The sequence below is a fragment of the Rousettus aegyptiacus genome, unplaced genomic scaffold, assembly GCF_014176215.1.
Source record: "Rousettus aegyptiacus isolate mRouAeg1 unplaced genomic scaffold, mRouAeg1.p scaffold_m13_p_3, whole genome shotgun sequence".
NCBI classification, from domain to species: Eukaryota; Metazoa; Chordata; class Mammalia; order Chiroptera; family Pteropodidae; genus Rousettus; species Rousettus aegyptiacus.
The window spans coordinates 16,596,982-16,617,314 of record NW_023416306.1 but is presented as its reverse complement, the minus strand read 5'-3'; the positions used below and the strand labels follow the sequence as shown (position 1 = coordinate 16,617,314).

General features: G+C 53.3%; 1 protein-coding gene and 1 pseudogene across 4 annotated transcripts in view; both read left to right on the top strand.

Moving 5' to 3' along the window:
* COL27A1 (collagen type XXVII alpha 1 chain) overlaps nucleotides 1-20,333 on the top strand; it is a 133,813-nt gene that overhangs the window by 107,060 nt on the left and 6,420 nt on the right. For 2 of the 4 annotated variants that reach the window (XM_036238414.1, XM_016152623.2), the window contains exons 38-57: nucleotides 2,803-2,856; nucleotides 2,966-3,073; nucleotides 4,162-4,215; nucleotides 5,111-5,164; nucleotides 8,596-8,652; nucleotides 8,843-8,896; nucleotides 9,441-9,494; nucleotides 9,752-9,805; nucleotides 10,255-10,308; nucleotides 10,388-10,495; nucleotides 10,966-11,073; nucleotides 11,943-12,050; nucleotides 15,613-15,666; nucleotides 16,406-16,468; nucleotides 16,863-16,916; nucleotides 17,072-17,107; nucleotides 17,205-17,222; nucleotides 17,407-17,442; nucleotides 17,744-17,770; nucleotides 19,674-19,739. In XM_036238414.1, coding sequence (XP_036094307.1) covers nucleotides 2,803-2,856; nucleotides 2,966-3,073; nucleotides 4,162-4,215; nucleotides 5,111-5,164; nucleotides 8,596-8,652; nucleotides 8,843-8,896; nucleotides 9,441-9,494; nucleotides 9,752-9,805; nucleotides 10,255-10,308; nucleotides 10,388-10,495; nucleotides 10,966-11,073; nucleotides 11,943-12,050; nucleotides 15,613-15,666; nucleotides 16,406-16,468; nucleotides 16,863-16,916; nucleotides 17,072-17,107; nucleotides 17,205-17,222; nucleotides 17,407-17,442; nucleotides 17,744-17,770; nucleotides 19,674-19,739 — 1,221 coding nt within the window. Of the gene's footprint in view, nucleotides 1-2,802; nucleotides 2,857-2,965; nucleotides 3,074-4,161; nucleotides 4,216-5,110; nucleotides 5,165-8,595; nucleotides 8,653-8,842; nucleotides 8,897-9,440; nucleotides 9,495-9,704; nucleotides 9,806-10,254; nucleotides 10,309-10,387; nucleotides 10,496-10,965; nucleotides 11,074-11,942; nucleotides 12,051-15,612; nucleotides 15,667-16,405; nucleotides 16,469-16,862; nucleotides 16,917-17,071; nucleotides 17,108-17,204; nucleotides 17,223-17,406; nucleotides 17,443-17,743; nucleotides 17,771-19,673; nucleotides 19,740-20,333 lie in introns of all 4 variants that reach the window. The other 2 variants (XR_004956203.1, XR_004956202.1) reach the window with 2 other exon arrangements.
* Nucleotides 15,943-16,061, top strand: LOC118600456 (annotated as a pseudogene).

Sequence of the window (20,333 nt, the reverse complement as noted above, 5' to 3'; positions counted from 1 at the left end):
GGCATCAGGGCTGCAGGACAAGTATCTCTCACTCCGAAGCCTGGAAACAGCTGAGTATTTAAAAATAGAATTTTATGAGCCATCAGGGCCTTTCCAGAAATACATCTATATGGATGGGGGCCAGGCGAAAGTCTTCCTTCTGGCCCGAGAGCTTCACCCCACTGGACGCGCCCGCCCTTACTCAGGTTTTCCCACACTGGGGGCGGGGGTGGTGAGGATGCTCCCAGCTGTGGAGGGCCCAGCGGAACAGTGGCCGGCTGCCCGCCCTGCCCCGGGGGAGACTCCGTCTCCCTGGCCCTGTGCGGAATACTTTGGCACTGACTCATTTCTCCTTCTCAAGAGGGATCCGCCATTGCCATCACCTCAGTCCACCAGCAAATTCCACCAGCTCCTACATCCTCATTTCACACCTCGCCAACCAGGACCAGCCTGGGCCACAGCGTACCCAAAAACTGAGGATCCATGTCTCATTTCTAACCTGGCTGCGTCACCTGTGGACAGCGCCTTCATCTCACTGAGCCTGTTTCTTTAGTTCTCAAATGGGATAAATACTCTTTTCCTCTCAGCTCTATGCAAAGAATTGAATGAGATATGTAGTAGAGTGTAGACACAGCGCCTGGCCGTGGTCGAGGCTGTGACGACTGTTAGTATTACTAGAGGAGCCAGAGACCTTGAGATTGTCAAGTTCATCGCTGTCTGATAGAAGCAGAATATGAGCTTCGTGTACAATTTAAAATTTTCTAATAGTCACATTTTAAATAGGTAAATAAAAACAGGTCAGATTAATTTCAGTAACATACTTTATTTAGCTCAGTATATCAAATACTAACACTCCAATGTGTAATCAGTATAAAAATTATTAAAAAGGTGTTTTGCATTTTTTGTACTAAGTCTTTGAAATACAGTGTGTAGTTTTCACTTATAGCACATCTCAATTCAGATGCTAACTTTCTACTGGAAAAACGTGATCTGTATTTAGATCTAATAAAATACACAGTTGGAAATGTAGATTTATATCCAAAATTATTCCAATAACTGAATTTTCCAATAACTGTTACAAGTTTTCCAATAACCAAATTCTCATTTTTTTAATTTAATTTTAAGTGAATCAAAATTTAATCGGATTAAGAATTCAGTTCTCCAGAATGGCCGTATTTCGAGTGCAGAGTAGCCGTATGTGGCGGCCATACTGAACAGCGCAAGACTAGTTCAAGATCTTCATGTTAGAGCTGGGGAGACTGAGGCAGAGAAGGGAAGGGACTTGTCCAGGGTCACATGAGGACTCAATCTCTAGGGCACAGAGCAGTCTGTGCTTGGTTCTTCCAGGGCCACTGCTCCTTCCAGAGGGCCCCAGGGTGGTCTGACTGGCACTTTCCTTTGAGACAGTCATCTTCTCCAATACACTTTTGCCATGTCGTGTCTTTTGAGCAGACTTTCTCCCTTGTGCTGAATCAAATCGGCCTCCCTGTGAGTTCCATCTGCTGGCCATCCTCAGGGCAGCTGCTGATACTGCAGATAGGAATTGAGTCCATCTGGATTAGTCCAGCTGTTTCCTTGTTCCTCTAGGATGCCCTTCGTGCCCATCATTCGTCACAATTAGTCAGTGCCTCCTCTTCAAGTGTAATGCCTTTTCCAAGATGGGACCATCACCTCCCTCATCCTATGGCATGTGCCTCTGTTAATACAGCCAAAGGGATTGAAGCAGACCAGCTCTTCAGTGCCTTCCAAGAACATAGATGTTCTTCCCAGCACCCTTTAGGTTTGGGCTTTGAAGGGACTGTCCCCTAGAGGCAGTTGAGATGTCCTTTTCAAGCCAAAAATGCTGCCGACCCAGTGTGGCTCAGAATTGGAACTCCTTTCTCTCCCTTTCTTGCTCTCTCATCTCTCACACTCACAAACGCACACTTACACACACTCAGTCACCCCCACTGAACTGAGTTTCCGTGCCGATTGTGGAGACAAAGCTAGATTGGCTCCCCTTGGAGCAGGACAGGGAGAGTGGTGTTTGGGGATGCCTTGGGGTCAGGGAGGGAGCAGAGCCGCCTCTTAGAGGGAGTGTCCTGGCTGCCCCAGTGGGAGAGTAGGGTAGGGTGACTGACATTCCGGAACAATGCCCGCTACGAGGAGCCCCTCGAGCCCCAGCCCCTGAGAAAGGGGAGCCCTGCCAGTGGGATGCAGCCTCGGAGCTTGTCAGAAGTGACACCCAGCATTTCAGAGATGAGGGAGGATCTGGAACACCTTTTCTGCCTGCCTCATGTCACCAGTGGGCGCCCTGAGCCCTGGGCAGGGACTCTAGACAGATCTGCAATGGCATCAGGGCCCCGCCATGGACCAGCAAGAGTACTGGGCAAGTCACTTCGACTTTGGGTATTTCAGCTGTCACTTCTGTGGAAGGGGGACTGAATCAGGCCTCAGGCTCGAGGTTGCTAGGAGGGCAGAATAGTGCGTGGCGCATGGCGAGAGCTCAGTGTAGAGAGCTGTCCCCACTGGGACAGCCTGGGTGCCTCCAGTGACCAGGAAAGCAGCCATTTATCCAACACTTACTATGAGCCAGGCACCTTGTAAGTATGTTACTGTATCACCAGATTGAACCCTCAGCTCTGTGAGGCAAATGCAACCAGCGTTTCCACTTGGCAGACAAAGACACTAATCATAAGAAGTTAGGTCACCCTCGAGGGCACCGCAGAATCAGTTCTGAACCCAGGCAGTTCGCCCCTAGAGCTACCACTCTTCATGCTGTGTGGACCTGCTCAACTGTCCCTCACTTCTCATCTTCCTCTCTTTCCCTCCTTCTCCCTCCAGGGTCCTGAAGGAAAACCAGGGAAGCAAGGCGAGAAGGGCCGGACCGGGGCCAAGGTAGGACACCCTCCTCCTGCCCTGATCCTCCTGTCTCCCTCTCCCTATCCCCACCTCCCCACCCACCCCCCAGGGATCTGGTGACAGCCTGTCTCTTCCCCTGCTGCAGGGTGCCAAGGGCTACCAAGGACAGCTGGGTGAGATGGGCGCCCCTGGAGACCCCGGACCCCCTGGCACCCCAGGCCCTAAAGGGTCCCGGGGCAGCCTGGGACCAACGGTGAGAACTCTCTGGGTGGGGTGGGTGGGATCAAGTGTGGAGCAGAGGGGGCCACAGGCAAAAAGGGAGGTACCGCCCACCCCAGCTGTTGGCTGAATACCCAGCCACTTCTTTTGAATCACAGATCCCTTTGGGAACCCACAGAAGCTGCAGCCCCTCTCCTGGAAACGTGCACAGAACACAGAGTGTTTCTTGCAATTTGAAGGAGTCGGGGGTCTCCTGAAGACCCCAATTAGCAAGCCCTGCTTTTGGGGTGAGGAGAGAGGGGAACAGACCCTTGAGCATGTTTCTAATTGAACAGGAGTTTTCCCTCTGGAAATAGATTCGTGAGGATGAGGGTGAAGCTGCTATAGCTCCCTGTGTCGCTCAAAGGGTGTCCCAGGCCATTGCGGGCCTACCCTGAGGGAAGGGCCCCCGAGGCTTGTGACAGCTGCAGGGGGAAGGTGGCCCCAAGAGGAAGCAAGAGAGGGGACAGATGAGGGCGACCGGGCCTCTCTGAGCTGCCAGTATGCGCTCAGAGAAAGCTGAGCTGGTCTGTGGCACTTGCTCGTTGCTGTGGCAGAAAGGCAGCCACCCAGGCCGACTCAGGCTACTACGTGATGTCACGGAGCGTGAGGGTGGGAGAAGCAGCGTAGGAGTGCTCCATGGTTTCGAATATCCGCCACACGATTCTACAGATGTGGCAACCTCCTGAGCATAGGAGATAACTAGTAAATTGTAAAATAATCAAGAAGGGCGTTTTAAATATTTGGCATCTTTATTTTTGATATAATTGGTTTAAGTGGAAGTTCATATAATTTTCATTTTGTATAACCGTTCGATTGAACAACTGGCCCACAAAATCGGGGGAAATGGAGCCATCGGCTCTCACAAAGCACTGGAGCTGGGGGAAGAAAGGGCTGGGAGGAGGAGGGGAGCTCCAGAGGGCAGGGAGGGCGCCACCTGCTCTGCACCGCGCCCGGCACCGGGGCTCTGGTCGGATGGACGTGCCAGGCTGCTGGGCTGAATGCACTGGGCTGGAGCTGGGTGGCGAGACTGCCCGAGTCTGCGCGGTGAGGCTGCGTACCAACACAGGTCTCCCCTCGCAGGGCTCTCCAGGACGATTGGGGGCCCAAGGAGAACCGGGACTGGCTGGTTACGATGTAAGGAAATAACACCTCTCCCCGCCCGGACCCCCACTCCCGGAACTCTGTCCTGTAGGCCTGGGTCCTCTGCCCCTACCACCCACCAGCTGGGGGCCCACCTGCCGGCCACTGAGGATTTGTGGTCTCACCCACCCCAGAAAACAGCTGGGCCTGCAGACCAGGGTGGGGGCCGAGGGCCACTGGTGGCCAGGTGAGGGGTGGAATGTGCCTTCAGTGAGTCCTTCTCTGCGGGTGGGTGCCCCACGTACCCCATCTCTGAGCTGTACGACTGTGCTCTGCGGAAGGGGAGAGTCGTAGCCTGTTTGTGTTTAAGCTGGGACTCTTTTGAGAGGGGGCTGAGCCAGACCGGCAGGCATTACGCGTCTGGAGGAGCAGCCCTCGGGAAGGCACGGGGCTTGCTCAGGAAGAGAAACTGAGACTCGAGGAGGCTCACAAACATGTGTGCAAGGCCTGACAGCGTGTTACGTTAGCAGTGGGAGCCAGTGTCTGAAAGAGATATAGCGAGGAGGGCAGAGGACAGGAGACTGGAAGAGGGGTGCTGGGAGCGCAGCGGAAACCCCGTGTGGGGTTCTGGCCACCGCCTGGGATACCTGCGGACCGGCATTCCACCCCCGCCAGGTCTGCTCCAGGGCCGGTGGGCAGAGTCCCCAGCCATGCAAGTGGGCTCACCTCTTAGAGGTGAATCTGGAGCCCTCGTGACATGTCTGGGAGGCCAAGGCCCAGAGAGGCACAGGGCCTGCTCGGAGTCACACAGCGAGTTGGGGCAGAGGCAGGAGCCAGTCACGCAGCCCAGTGTCTCCCTCTCCGAGTCCCTGTGCTTCATCCCAGCTTCCTCCCAAGCCCTCCCACCCCCATGCTCTCACCTCCTGCCTTGCCTTCTTGTTTTCTGCAGGGACACAAAGGCATCATGGGACCCCTTGGACCACCCGGACCAAAGGGCGAAAAGGTGGGTGTTCAGTCGTGGGAAGCAGCCGCTCCCCAGTATCCAGGTCAGCAGGAGAAAACCCCCTGGGGCGCTGTGGCTGGGACATCTCCGGGCATTCATGGCAGGCTCAGCCCTGCTCACACCACAGGTGGCCAGGAGGCAGCAGCCATTAGACCGACATTCAACACAGATATATCAGATATCATCTCTGCCCAGCACTGGAACAAAACAGACACACTTCCTGCCCTCTGGGGGCTTCCAGTCCAGCAGGGGAAATGGGCATCAGTCATGTAAAGACTAAAACTATGCGATTCCATCGCCTACACGAATGTGGGAGCTGGGGCACTGTTGGTGAATGAGACCACCCAGGGAGAGCCAGGGGAGGGCCCAGGAAGGAGCGTGAGGGACACCAGCATGTCAGGGCCAGGAAGGGATGACCAAGGCGGGGGGGGGGGGGGGGCTTGTCTGTTCCCTGCCGCGAGGCCCCAGATTCAGTAGAGAGAGGAGGTGCCAAGGGGAACTTCGCTGGTTTTCGCTCCCTGCCCCATTGTGCAGGTCGGGGCGTCCGGCCTGGGTCCTACGTTAGCAACACCGAGCCCCTCCGCTTCCTTCCCTCCCCTCCTGACTGCTCAGCTCGAAGGTCTGGCAGGCGGCTGCTCCTGCCTCCTCGCCCCACTGCTGCCCAAACCCTCTTTTCTTTTGCTGAGTCAGCACCCCACTAACTACATCCTGCTGTGGGTGAATCACCCTGGCCTGGCTTGCTGTCTAGCTGGCCCATTCCTCCTGCTCGGGGAAGAACAGATCTGCCGTCAGAGCGAGCCCACAGGCTCTGACATCCCACAGGAAGCCGCAGAAAGTGCCACTCAATACCCAGAGTCGTTCCTCAGCCCTCACAGCCTCCAGGGCTTGGGCATGAGAGGTTCACGCAGACCATAAAAAAGGGGGAGCCTCCACTCTGAGCCATCTGCAGCTCCAGAAGTAGTCCCCGTGGCTACTGAGGATGGGACCCAAACCCCAAATCTGCCCTAAGTCTGCTGGGGCCTTGGATGGGGTCCCAGGATTCCCCGAGCCTCGATTGCCTCATCTGTTAAGTGGGTGGGTACCTTGGGAAGGCCAAGCAGGACGTCACCTCTGTCCGCCAGATGCATTTTCTGACTTTCACGGTACTGTTAGTTTGGTCATTCATCTGGCTATGCAACAGGTGTTTATGGATTTCTAGCGATTTATTTAGTGTGTTCTTGGCCTTGAGCAGGGGATTGTGGAATGAGGCCCTAAAGAGCTCAAAAATAAAAATAGTCACAAAATGAATAGCCAGCCACAAGCTGAGTGGTGCTGGGAAGGGAGAGAGCAGACTCCCAAGGGTACCCCCAAAGCCGGAGGGCCACACACCAGCTCTTTCCCCAGGATTTCTTCTCAATTCTCGCCATGACCCCACATGGAGGTATCAGTATCTCACATGACAGGTGGGGAAACTGAGTCTCCACAATGCTCAGGGAATAGCTCAGGATTAGTTGGAGTGTGGCAGGACCAGGATTCAGACTCTATCTGGTGCCAGGCCCTGCTTTCCTAGCTGGAAATGGACACTTAGATGAGCCAATATACCGTTCAGCCTGGAAATACCCTGTGGGGCGTGTGTCTACAAAGGCGGCTGCCAGAGGACTTGGGGAGAGACTCTGGGAACAGGGAGAAGGGCAGAGGGGGCTCAAACAGCTTTCTGGTGCTAAAAGTGCATCACTAAACGATAGCCACAAAGTGGAGGGAGTGGGGGGGGGGGGATCTCTACAGCTGGCTTTCGGCCCAGACTGCCCTTTGACCCCTGTGTGGGCTTGACTAAGACCCTTCTCTGGGCCTCAGCATCCCCATCTATAAAATGGGGCCAATGGTCGCAGCAGCCTGGGGGTGCAGTATGAGTTCTGTGAGAGAATGTATGAAGCACGCCTCATGCAGTGCCTGGCGCATGGAAGGCCCTAGGTAAACACAGCCCCCAGGCCCCTAGTCCGGCTGCCTCACTCCACAGTGGGAGAAAGAGCCACAAGAAGTGGGCGGGGCAGAGAGGGAATCCCCACTCCCTGGGCCAACCCCCTGGGTACAACATCCTAGGCGTACGGCCCAGTCCCTCCCACCTTCCATCTCTGCCCACGAGAGCCATAGAGGCCCTCGGCCAAGGCTGCCAGCTGCCAGCCCTAGGGTCTGATTCAGGCCTGGGACAGGCTCCAGCCCCAGCCACAGCTCCCCTCTCTTCTGCCTCTCCAGCCTCCCTTCAATCCCTGCTCACAGCGAAGGGGCTCAGGGGTGCCCTGACTTGAGCCCCCTGCCCAGAATGTGCCCCCATGGGAGGTGACACCAGTCGTCCGGGGCTGGAACATTCTGAGCCCTGAGGTTCTGCATAAACCTTCCTGGTAGCTGGCACATGGCATCCAGCCACCTGTCCTGTAGGTGAACAGGGCCCAGGGTGGCCTGCCATGGCCAAGGACCTCAGGTCTAAACTCTGACTACATCCGTGCCACACAGCGTCCCTGCTGTGATTATTATCAACAGCAGCCGTTTTCACGGCCATCCGCTGAGCCCCTGCTCCGTGCGGCAGTGTGGGCTGAACGCCGAGCATGCCTTTCCTCCCCGGATCCTCAGAGCAACGCTGCCAGGCATCGCAGTCCCATTCTGCAGACAGGACAGTCTAAGTGACAAGATCTCCAAGCTGGTCCCCTGCTGAGCACAGCTCGGGGCAGCCCAGGGCCTTCTCTGGGGCTCCGATCAAGGGTAGGACGTTCGTCCTAAAGCTGGTTCTTGGTCCACTTTCTCCTAGCAAGGGTCAGAAAAAGGAACTCTGAATGACACTGAGCAGCTCACATCACTTCTCTGCCTCAGCGTCCTCATCTGTAGAGTGGAGATAATAATAGCTCCTGTATCCTAGAGTTGTTGGCAGGACTCAACAAGTACCTGCATCCGGCCCGCCGTAGTGTCCATGCGTGCAAGCTGCTGGAATTGTCCGAATTCCACGCGGGGGCTTCTGCCTCATTTCATGGAGTCCCCACCGCTCCCTCGTGCCATCATCATTGTCTCCTTTACCCACTTCGCCCCCAGTCCCCAGCTGAGAAGAAGAGCTCTGAGGCAAGAAGTTTCAAGCAGCTGGTCCTGTGCAAAGCCAGGCGTGACCATGGTCTCAACTCAGAGCTACATGGGTCTCACAGCCTGGGGGCATCAGCTTCGGGGTGCCCAGTGTGAGGAGGGCAAAGAGCACTGTCCGTGTCCCACAATCCTGCTTCTAAGCCCAGGTCTGGCTTTGACCCCATGTCTGCCCCTTTCCTTTCGGGCCTCAACTTCCCCATCTGTAACCCTAAGCGGGCTGCACTTCATCTCTGATGAAGCCCTTTTGGCTGCAGTGTAGAGTGTCTGGAATTCCTAAAATTCACAGGAGCAGGAGGTTTGTCCTAAAGCTGCTTCTGTGTCCACAGGGGGAGCAGGGTGAGGACGGCAAGGCTGAGGGCCCCCCTGGGCCACCTGGAGATCGGGTAAGGCAACCCCCAACTTCCATCCCCATGCCGAGGCCAAGGTGGAGCCCAGCCTTCTGCTGTGTGGGGAGGGGGAGGCTGAGCAGGGGTGAAGCTGCTATTAGCTCTGCAGAGGGTGTGGCCAGCAAGGCCCAGGTCGGGTTTTCCCTGTCCCTGGTGGCCCATATTTGCTGTTGTCCTTGTCATTCAGGGCCCCGTGGGTGATCGAGGAGACCGCGGGGAGCCAGGGGACCCTGGATACCCTGTAAGTATCGAGCTCCTCCCTGCTGGCAGCAGCGAGAGTGTTGCAAGAGGGCTTTCCCCAGCCCCATGCCCCTGTTACCTGCAACCTGAAATCACAGCCTTCACCAGGAGGCGAGCCCTTCCTCCCACCACTAGTGTCTAGGCTTGAAGCGCAGCCCCCTAACAGAGGGATTAGGGTTGAGTTCACCCTGAAAGGGGAAGAGTCGGAGACCTTTCCTGAGGGAAGGAGACGATGAGGCTGGGGAGAGGGACGCCTCCCCTCTGAGGACCTCTGTCTCTCCATCTGTGGCCGGGAACGGCTCTCTCAACAGACGCAGTAGAAAGACACAGGAGATAAGACACTGAATGCACCGTGGGTTCCCACTGGGCTCTTCGCCTCCCCTCCACCCTCCCTGGCAGGGTCATTATTTCACCCATTTTGCAGATGAGGAAGCTGAGGGTCAGGGGGAAACGACACGTGGCTAGGAAGAGCCAGGTCGGAAGTTGCCCCGGCCCCCAGCTTCCTCCAGGACAGGCCCCCTCACCTGTCTCCCCTTGGCTTCTAGGGACAGGAGGGTGTACACGGCCTCCGTGGAAATCCAGGCCAGCAGGGCCGACCCGTGAGTGGTACTTCCTCTCCTGTCCCCAATCCTGCCCTGAGGCGGGTGGAGCAGCTGTGGGAGAATGAAGGAACTGGGCCTTATAAAGTTTAAAGGGATGCTTCCTGCAGGAGGGCCTGGGGCAGCCCATTCTGGTTTCTCCTGCCCTGACCCTGGGGGCACCCCCAGAGCCTGCACCCCCCAAACCCCTCCCCACCCCTCCCCCTCCAGGCGGAGAATCCTGGGGCCACCTTGCGTCATCTCACCTTGGTTTGCAGGGGCATCCGGGACCCCGGGGGCGGCCGGGACCCAAAGGATCTAAAGGGGAAGAGGTAAGAGAGCTGGGTGTCTGCAGGAGAGACTGAGGCCCCAAAAAGGGGAAAGACTGGCCCAAGCGCAGTGCAAGGGGGAGGCAGGGCTGGGAGGGCAGGAGTGGCAGAGGGAACTGCAGGGAGAATAGAGTGGACCAGCCAGCCGTGGGCTCGGGCTCCCTCCAGGGAGCCGCCAAGGCCCCACAGCCTCTGTAGCAGGGAAGCCGGTGACGGACCAGCCGGGGTAGGGTCAGTGGCAACACTGTCAGGTTCCGAAGCCAGCACTGCCCCTGGGCTTCCAGGCCGGGGTGCTCGGGCCCACTTGCAGATGGAGATGCCGAGGCCCCAAAGGTGGAGGGGCAGGGCCCAGCCACACAGGGGCGGCCCCCGATCGGCTCGATAACCCCCTTCTGCAGCTTCTAGTGTTCCTCCTCCCGGTGGCCTCTGTCATGTGCTTCTTGATTTTTCAGGGACCAAAGGGAAAGCAAGGCAAGGCCGGGGTGCCAGGACGGAGGGGCATCCAGGTGAGTGACCCGCAGCTGCTCCTCTCCCGCCCACCACCCTGCCCTCCCCAAAAGCCCTCACCAGCTTGTGTACCCACAGGGCCTGCAGGGGCTGCCAGGGCCCCGGGGCGTGGTGGGGCGACAGGGCCTGGAGGGTGTCGCTGGACCAGATGGGCTTCCTGGGAGGGACGGTCAAGCAGGACAGCAGGTGAGCAGGACTTGGGGTTAACAGATGGCACGTCCATTTGAGATGAGGGGTGTATGTATGCGTGGTGGGGGTGGTTACGCCTCCATGGGCCAGGGACCAGGAGGAGCAGGTTTAGAAACTTAGATGGGACAAAACCAGCTTACCCGGAAGTTCCCCTGTAAGCAATTGTCTCATCCCCTGGGACCTGGGACCGTGGCCCTCCTGACTGTCCCTCCTCCATGCCAGCACCCTGCCCAGTAGATGAGCTGATGATTTCTAAGATCCCTCCCCTTCCCTACTTGCAAGTCCTCTGCTGCCCTTGTCCCGCTGGTCCAGCCATCCTCACACAAAAGCAGTATGACCTCCATCCTGGAGCTGGACCTCCCTGCCTCCAGCTCTACCTAGAGTCTACCCAGGCTCTGAACTATCCTGCTTCCTCGGCTGCATTTCCTGAAACGTGAGAGACCCTCCTTTGCCCTCCTTCTTTACAGGGAGAGCAGGGAGATGATGGGGACCCTGGCCCCATGGGCCCTGCTGGAAAAAGAGGAAATCCAGGTGTGGCTGGCTTGCCTGGAGCACAGGGGCCCCCAGGATTCAAGGTCAGACACTTGTTGGTCCTCTTGGCCAACCTCCATCCTTTCTGCCTTGTTACTAACTATAGTAATATTGACTATAATGCTGAAGTGGGTACCCATTTCCTAGGGCCTATATGAAAATGGAGTCCACATTGTTGACCTTTCTCAGGGGTTCCTGTCCCAAACTTGAACCTGACTTTAAGGAGAGTTTGTCCTGGTAGCTATAAATACTGGCCCCTAGCAGGCCTTGAGCCCTCAACTGGTCGTTGAGTTATTCTTGAGTGCCCTCTTGTGGGACTTCGTGGAACAACAGATGTTGGCTTGCCACTGGGACCCTCCTCCAAAGCATCTTTTTAGAAAGCTTCCTTGAGAGACTGGATGGGGGCGGCAGCCATGAGTCAGTCTGAGCCCAGTGCTAGATACTGAAGGAAGATTGAGATGAATGAATCGGACATGGTCCTTGCCCTTCCTGAGCCAGGGGCTTAGCTGGGGAGAGGGTGGAACCCTCTGTTGGGACTGCAGGCTGGGGAGAGGTGGTCTTGGCCCATGGAGGATTTAAACGAGAGAAGAGGAGGTGGCGGTCTCACAGGAGGAACAGCATGAGCAGAGGTGTGGAGGTGGGAACTGCATGGGCTGTTGGGAAGAAGCCATAAAAAGGAGAGGCACAGTGGGAGAGTGGCGGGGAAGTGGAACCTCCCCTCCAGAGTAAGGAAAGAGACTTCCCTCTTAAGGATGCTGAAGTTTTGAGACCCCACCTGGCCTACATTGGAGCTCCAGCATCTCGAGATCTCAACTGACCCTATGGGATCGCTGTTCTGTCTCTCCTAGGTCCTCCCTCCCCCTTCCCTAGAACCGTTTTCCCCTTTGACTGATCATTTTGCTGTTTCTTTAAGGGTGAAAGTGGGTTACCCGGGCAGCTGGGTCCCCCCGGCAAGCGAGGGACAGAAGGTGGAACAGGGCTTCCTGGGAACCAGGGGGAGCCTGGATCCAAAGGCCAGCCGGTGAGTGAATCCCAGGGAGTAAACGTGTTCACACGCTCACATGCACACACAAATACTCATGTTGCACATGCGCACATACAGACCCAGAAGCCGCTTGCCTGCTCTGGGACAAGGGCAGAGCAACACCAGATACCACTCTGCCTCCCCTGAGTGAAGTGGGTGGGAGGAAGCTGAGAAATGAGATCCGAGTGGTCCCTTCAGAATGAGGAGAGGCGGCTCATAACCGGACAAATAGCTTTATATCCACTAAAGAAATTTAACCTGTAGTTTAAAAGCTTCCAACAAAGAAAACCCTGGGCTCAGATGACTTTAGTGGTGAATTCCAATAAACATGTATGGTACCAACAGTACCAATTCTGCATAACTGCTTTCAGAAAATAGAAGAGGAGGGTATACTTTCTAGTGCATTCTATAAAGCTAGCACTACCCTGAGATCAAAGTCAGACAAAGATACTGCAAGAAGAAAACTACAGACCGATATACCTCATAAATATAAATACAAAAATTCTTGGTACAGGATGTGGTTCAATAAAGTAGTGGTTAGCACATCTGCTTTACATGCAGAAGGTCCCCATTTTGTGCCCCAGTAGAGCCACGGTCCATCGTCCATGGCCATGCCACTCTGAAGAAACCCAACGTATGATCTTGGAAGCTAACCAGGGTCAGGCCTGGTTAGTACTTGGATGGGAGACCACCTCGGTAAACCAGGTGCTGTAGGCATAAATAATAACAATTTAAAAAAATTCTTGGTACAATTTTAGCAAAACAAATCTAAGACTATAAAAAAGTTAAGTACATTAAGATCAAGCGAGGTTTAGCTAAGGAATGCAAAGATGGTATAACATTTGAAAATAAATCAATATGATTCACTATATTAACAAACTGAAAAAGAAAACCAATTGAATCATCTCAGTAGATGCAGGAAAAGCATTTGACAAATGCAACTGCATTTCTAATAAAAAATCTCAGCAACGTTGGTATAGAAAGGCACGGCCTCGACTTGATAAAGGGCACCATCATACTTAGTGAATGACAAAGTTTTCCCCTCATGTCAGTTCATGAAGACCTTGAGAAAGCTTTCAGGACTGAAAATCTACCTCTATAAGTGGAGGGCAGGGAGGGACTGAAGAAAGAGGCTGGCTCCTCTCATATGGTGATTAATAGAGTTTATTAAGAGAAACTTATATACGAGGCGTGTCTTGGGCATCTGCGAGACTATAAACGGATCCCTGTGCCACTTGGCAGGTACCAAAGAATAATATAGGGTCAACAGAAGAACAGTCATAGTCACTAGTGCGTGAATGCTACCAGGTACGAGAAATTACATGCTTGACCAGGTGAGGACAACAGCCAGTTCCGGGAACCAGCCCGCAGTGGGAGGTGCGGGAGGGGTGCTGATGTATGTCACAATGGACGTCGATTACTATCAGACAGTCTCGAAGGGGCTTTGCGGTAAGCAGTCTCCTGCTTCTGGCCCAGGCCCAGCTCGTGTGTCTGGCACTGACTCCTCCACATCCAAAGAGAAAAATGAACCAAAGATACCTGCTCTCACCACTTCTATTCGACTTTGTGCTGGCAGTTTTAGCCAATGCAGCAAGGCGAGAAAAAGAAATAAAAGGCATTCATATCAAAAAGGAAGAAGTGAAACTTTTCGTTTGTAGATGAAATGATCGTCTTTGTAGAAAATCAATGGAATCTACAATAAAGCTACTAGAATTAGTGAGTTTAGCAAGATGGCAAGATACCAGCTCAAGATGCACTAGTGAATGTATTTCTATACACTAGCAACAAGCAATCAGAATTTGACATCTAAAAAGCAATACTATTTATAATAGCGTAGAAATATGAAATACTTAGAGATACATCCAACAATAGCTATAAAAGACATGTACACTGAAAACTAAAGCATTGCTGAGATAAATTAAAGAAGACCAACATAAACAGAGATATTCACTGTTCATTGGTCAAAAGACTCAATCTTGTTACATTGTCAGTTTTTCTCAAGTTGATCTATGGATTCAACACTATCCCAGTCAAAATCCCATCAGGCTTTTCTTGAAGACAATAACAAGCAGATTCTAAAGTTCATTTGGAAATGCAAAAGACCTAGAATAATCAAAACAACCTGGAAAAAGAAGAACAAAGTTGGAAGACTAACAGCAGTTGATTTTGAAACTTATTATAAAGCTACAGTAATCAACAAAGTATAGTAGGGCCATAACTATACTAATAGATCGAAGGAACCGAATAGAGAGTCCAGAAATATAGTCACACGTATATGGACAACTGATTTTTGATAAAGGCACAAAAGCAGTTCAGTAGATATAGAATAGTCTTTTTCAGCAGGTGGTGCTAGAAAAATTGACTACTTCATACCACATACAAAAATGAACATGGATCACATCAAATGTAGAGCTTAAAATGGTAAAACTTCTAGAAGAAAGCATAGAAGAAAATCTTTGAGGCCTTGGTTTATACAAAGATTTCTTAGATATGATACCAAAAGCATGATTCATAAAAGAAAAGCTGATCAATTGGACTTCATCAAAATTTAAAACTTTTGACCCTTCAAAGGACACTGTTAAGAGAATGAAAAGCAAGCCACAAACTAGGAGAAATTGCAAATCATATGTGAGGTAAAGGACTCATATCTAGAATATATAAAGAACTCTCAACACTCAAAACTAAGAGAAGAAGCAACCCAATAAAAAATAATTGGGCAAAAGATTTGATAGACACTTCAAAAGAGATATACGGATGGCGAGTAAGTACATGAAAAGATCAGTATCATTAGGCATTAGACAAATGCTCATTAAAACCACAATGAGATGCTACAACACACCTATTAGAATGGTGAAGTTTTTAAAAGAGTGACCATACCAAATGTCGACAAGGATGTGGAGCAACTGGAACTCACACTCTGCTAACAGGAATATAAACTGCTATGACCACTCTGGAAAACAGTCGGGCAGGTTCTTTAAAAGATAAGCATACACCTACCATATTAGCCAGGCCTCTGGAATCATTCCCCTCTGGATCTAGCACACTCTCCAATATAACAGCTGTGTGCCTTTGAGCACGTTCCTGCCCTCTCTGAGCCTCCGTTTCTCATACGTGAAGAGGGCAGATGGTGCCTCCGAAGGCCGATGTGGGAATGTGCATGCATGGTGGTTCGTGCAAGGCGCCGTCAGCTAATGGGGTTACTTTCAGGGGATCATGCCTTGCTAGTGCTTTTGAGATGGGTTGGGAAGAGTTTGTGGATCCTTTCATTCTCTTCCTTGAAGACCTGGGACAGGAGATTCTGAGTGTTCTAGAGGGTTCCTTCCTTATGGAATCCCTGAGCTGGCTTCTGCTTTCTTATCTGACAGAGGGCACAGGCTCCTGCACCCTGAGAGCCCAGTCTGACCTGGCATCTCGTTTGTGAACCGTTCATACTCAGTCGATCGTCTCGTGATAGAGTAGCTGATGTCCCCAGGAGAAGGCAGGCCCAGCAGTTTCGGGTGGCTGGCCAGGCACCTTGTCCTGGCCCCACTCACCCTTTCTCATCCTGTTCTCCCCACAGGGTGACTCTGGCGAGATGGGTTTTCCAGGAATGGCTGGCCTCTTCGGACCCAAGGTATAGACTTCCACTCCACGCTGTTCCTGTTGGGGTCCCGTCCATCCACCAACTCATTCATTTGTTCATTATTCATTCAACAGTTGTTTCTCGAGCACTTACAATATGGGTTGGTACCCAGCCAGAATCAAGCATGAGCATCCTTTTCTCTAGTGCTCGCATTCTGGCCAACCTAGGTTCTAAGCCCAGTTCCACCATTGATGTGCTGTGTGTCCCAGGCAAGTCACTGGGTCTCTCTAAGCTTCAGTTCCCTCATCTATAAAATAGGCATAGTAAGCCTATGGCCATGCCACCCTGAACATGCCCAATCCAGTCTGATCTCGGAAGCTAAGCAGGATTGGGCCTAGTTAGTACTTGGATGGGAGACCACTTAGGAAGACCAGGTGCTGGAGGAGTAAAAAAAAAAAAAAAATGATTGTAAGCTGACAAGGTCCTTGCAATCTGTGAGGTCAACCAAGGGTTACCTCGCCTAAAATAAAAATAAAAATAAAAACAAAAATAAAAATAAAATAGGCATATAGCAGTGGAACATTGTTGTAATAAGACCAGAGACACACCCCCACTGCACTGAGCCTACACACTGGTACCTGTTAATAATTGTGGACATGTGTTACTGTTTCTGGGGTCTCAGGCAAGGCCTCTCTTGACAGGGAGGGCAAAGGTTGGCCAGGCCTCAGGGGTGGGCTGCTGCTGGGGCCTCTTCCAGTGGCCACTGGACATTCTCCTCTGCCTCCTGCAGGGCCCCCCTGGAGATATTGGCTTCAAAGGCATCCAGGGCCCTCGGGGGCCTCCTGGCTTGATGGTGAGTCCCCTCCTTCTCTGTCCCAGCAGGGACAATCACCCAGGTCCAAGGCTGGCCAGCCATCGGCAGGGTGCATGCATGTCCTCTTCCTCCTCCTTCAGTCTTGAGCCCCTCTCTGCCGATAGTCTTCCCTCCCACATCTGTACCTTTGCTTATGCTATTCCTGCCACACGGGCTGCCATTCTTCCTCCCTTTGCCTGCTCCCCTCCCCCTACTCTTATATCCCACCCCAAGGAACATAGCACAGGCTCAGGAGGTGCCTGGCCTGGCCCCTGGTTCAGGATGTCTTCATTCTGTTCTCTTGGGACTTTCAGGCTGTCCTGTACCATCCTGTCCCTGTGACTATTCCCCAGGCCCCGGAACAAGGACATATAAGCCTTTTTCTCTCCTTTAGGGAAAGGAAGGCATCATTGGGCCCCTTGGAATCCTGGGACCTTCAGGACGCCCGGTATGTGCAAGAGGTTGGCCAAAGACTGGTTCCCCTTGCCTTTCTGGCTCCAGATTATCTCTGTGACCCAGGGCTAGCCTGAGCTTCAGTTTCCCATCTGAGAAGTGGGGCTTCCCTCTGAGCTTTCTCTCTCACTTGGCCTTGGTTTATTGCAGGGTCCGAAGGGCGACAAAGGTAGCCAAGGGAACTTGGTAAGAGGATGGGCTGGGGGGCAGTGCTATGGGGTAGGGAGAGCACGGCTCAGTCCTGGTCCCCTAACTCTCTCTCCCTGCTTCTGTCTCCCTCCAGGGATTGCAAGGTCCGAGGGTGAGTGGGCTGGGGCGCAAGGGCTGGAGGATGGGGGAGTGGGATCCTGGACCTCGTTCATCCCACCTGTATCCATCTATGCCATGGTCACCATTGTCCCTACGTCTTCGTCTCCTCCTGGAGGCCTGGGGTGGGGAGGATGAAGGCCTCTGACTAGGGCTTCACTGTTCTCCTCTTCCTCCAGGGTCCTCCCGGCCCCAGAGGACGACCTGGCCCACCGGTAGGTAACGGAGTGCTTGGTGCCCATTCAGCTCTGGGGCAGAAAGTGTGCTTTCTTTGAACGAGACCCAAGTGCTGGCAGATACTAGTCTTGGCCTTGACCTTATAGGACTCGTAAGCTTCTTGTAGCATACAGACTTCTAGGAGAGTATAGTGCATCCACGGTGAGGCCAGGCCTCCAGGAGAGCAGAGATCAGCTTGGTGTGTCCTCATACCCTGATAGTCCTTCTAATCTCCTAACAGCCCCCGGGACTCTAGCACCCAGTCCCCATCAAATACTGACCCAGACTCTTTTTTTTCAGGGTCCTCCAGGGAGCCCCATCCACTTCGTAAGTTGGAAAACATTCTCTTTTCTCTACTTGGGTGAGGCCTGGGAAGGGGGTAGTTTGTCAGCTGACCCCTCTCTGGCCATAGTAGCTAGAACCCTAACCTGGGCCTAGGAATGGCCATGTCCTTTTGTCACTCCATATTGGACCCTGGGCCCTGAAGCAGCAGGAAGAGCCCTGGGCCAGGAGGCAGGAAATCCAGGTTTTACCTGGGGTGTGTCTCTAACCATGGACCCAGGAATACGCCCAAACCACCGGGCTCCTGAGTCCTGTTCGTTCACAAGGTACAGATCAGCCGATTGCTGAGGATTCTTCCATATCAGATCTGAGTCCAAAGAGGGTGCAGATCAGGATCCCTGCATTCCTCCCAGGGGACTGCAGCCCTGTCTGAAAGCACGGCTCGCTCCCAAGCCCTCTGAGGAGTCCTGCCTCGTTTCACCACGGTGTTGATTGACTGGGGGGACCACCAGGCCCTGACAGCCTCCCAGGAAGTGGCCCGGGGGGAAGACCGAGTGGAGCAGGACTCCTTGGGCCACGAGCCCCTCAGAATCTCTGCTCTTCTCCTCTCAGCTTCTCAGTGGTCCTTCTGCCTCATCCACAAAAACAGCATGACAGCTCTGGCCTCTCCTCTACCCTTCCCCCGGGCCTCTCATCAATAAGGAAGCCCGCTAAAAGAAAGCAAAGAGATCCAGGAAAAACTCTTTGCCTCTAAAAAATGAAAAATTAGAGGACTTTAAATTTGTTAAATACTAACATCATCTCTTGAGTGTTGTTATATGCCAGACACCATTCGAAGTGCTTTTCATGTACTAACTTATTTATTCCTCTTGGCAGTTCATTATCAGTTTCATCATTATGTCCATTTTCAAGATGAGAGAACTGCCGAGAGGTTAAGCAACTTGCCCTAGATTATGCAGTTAATAAGTAGCCAGGCTGGGATGTGAGCTTGAGAAGTACTGCCTCCAGAGTTCCAGCTCTGCGTCCCAGCGCTGGGCTTTACTGGCGGTCAGAATCTGCCCCTCACGGTTTTCATGGCAAGACCGCAGCTATGCTTCTGGAAAGCCCAGTGTGAGGGTTGGAGGTTCAAGTATATGTTAGACAATTATGGTACAAGTAGAAACTAGAAACTATGGGAATGTAGAGTAAGGTGGCCACACCCAGCCTGGGGGCAGAAGCATCAGGAAAGAGTTCCCACTGCAGCTAACTTCTGTGGCATGAGTGTAGGGCAGGATTTCTCAACTGCAGCACTACTAACATTAGGGACCGGATGAGTATTTGCTAGGAGTGATTGTCCTGTGCATTCTAGGATGTTTAGCAGAATCCCTGGGTTCTACCCATTAGATCCCAGTAGCACCCTCTCCTCCAGCTGTGACAGCCAAGGATGTCTCTAGATATTGCCAAATGTCCTCTAAGGGGTGACATCGCCCCTGGCTGAGTACTACGGGACCAGGAGTTAGCCAGATGGAACATTGGAGGGAGGAAGAATGTTCCGGGGATTGGGAGCAGCATGTGCAAAGTCCCCGTGGCTAGCTAGAGCATGGCGCTTAGGAATTTAGAAGGACAGCAGTGTGTCTGGTGCATAGAGCAGATGCGGGAGAAAGGAGAGAGGCAAGGCCCAAGCCCACATCACTCAGGCCAGGTCTGGTAACCACATGGAGGAGTTTGGACTTAATCCTGAGGGCAATGGAGAGCTATCAAAGTGCCTGGAGGAAGGGAGCTGGAAGGGCCAGCTCTGACTGTTTGCAAGGGTGGGTGGGGAGGAAGGACGGAGTTCCACAGAGGGCATGTGACGTGGCCACCTTTTTCCTGGGGAAGGCAGGGTGGGAGAGCTTGTGCTCAGACCCTGGCACTCCTGCTTGGTGGGTCTGGGGTGCCAAGATACACACCCTGTCTGTTCCCTGCACAGCAACAAGATGACCTTGGGGCAGCTTTCCAGACATGGATGGACACTAATGGAGCACTGAGAGCAGAGGTACCGCCACGGCCCCTGTCCACACGGGCTGCCTGCCCTGGGGAAATAGTTAGTAATGGCTCACGTGTGGTCTGTGCCCTCCACGTGGCCTGCGCTGAGTGTTTCATAGCTTTCGATGGCATTTCACAACCATAGAAGCGGGGGGGTTGTTGCTGAGGCTCAAAGTGAATGGTGACAAATCCAGAGTCACGCAACCAGTCCTTGAGCCCCTTTGCTTTCCCCCAAAGCCCTCTCCAGTGTCAGAGTTCTTGCTGGCCTGAGTCAGGAAGAGATGCTCACCTGGCCACAGCCCACAACAGCTTCCCGACGTTCAGTCCCGCTGTCTACCAGGAGTGGGAAGCTCATGGTCATCCCCTAGGGCTCTGCTAAACCCCTAGCCTGTGGTCAACTCAGCTCCAAGACCCCAGGCTGAGAAGGCCCTCAAGTGTCCTCTAGTCGAGCCCCTGTCAGGAGTGCCCATTGCTGCCTTGCCTTCTTCCCAAGATAGGAAAATTCGCCTGTTCCAGCTCAGACCTCCTGCAGACATTTCTGCTTGGTCCCTGAGCTGGGTGCCAAGGAAAGCTGATGCCCCGTCGGCCCTCTCCCCAACTCCTT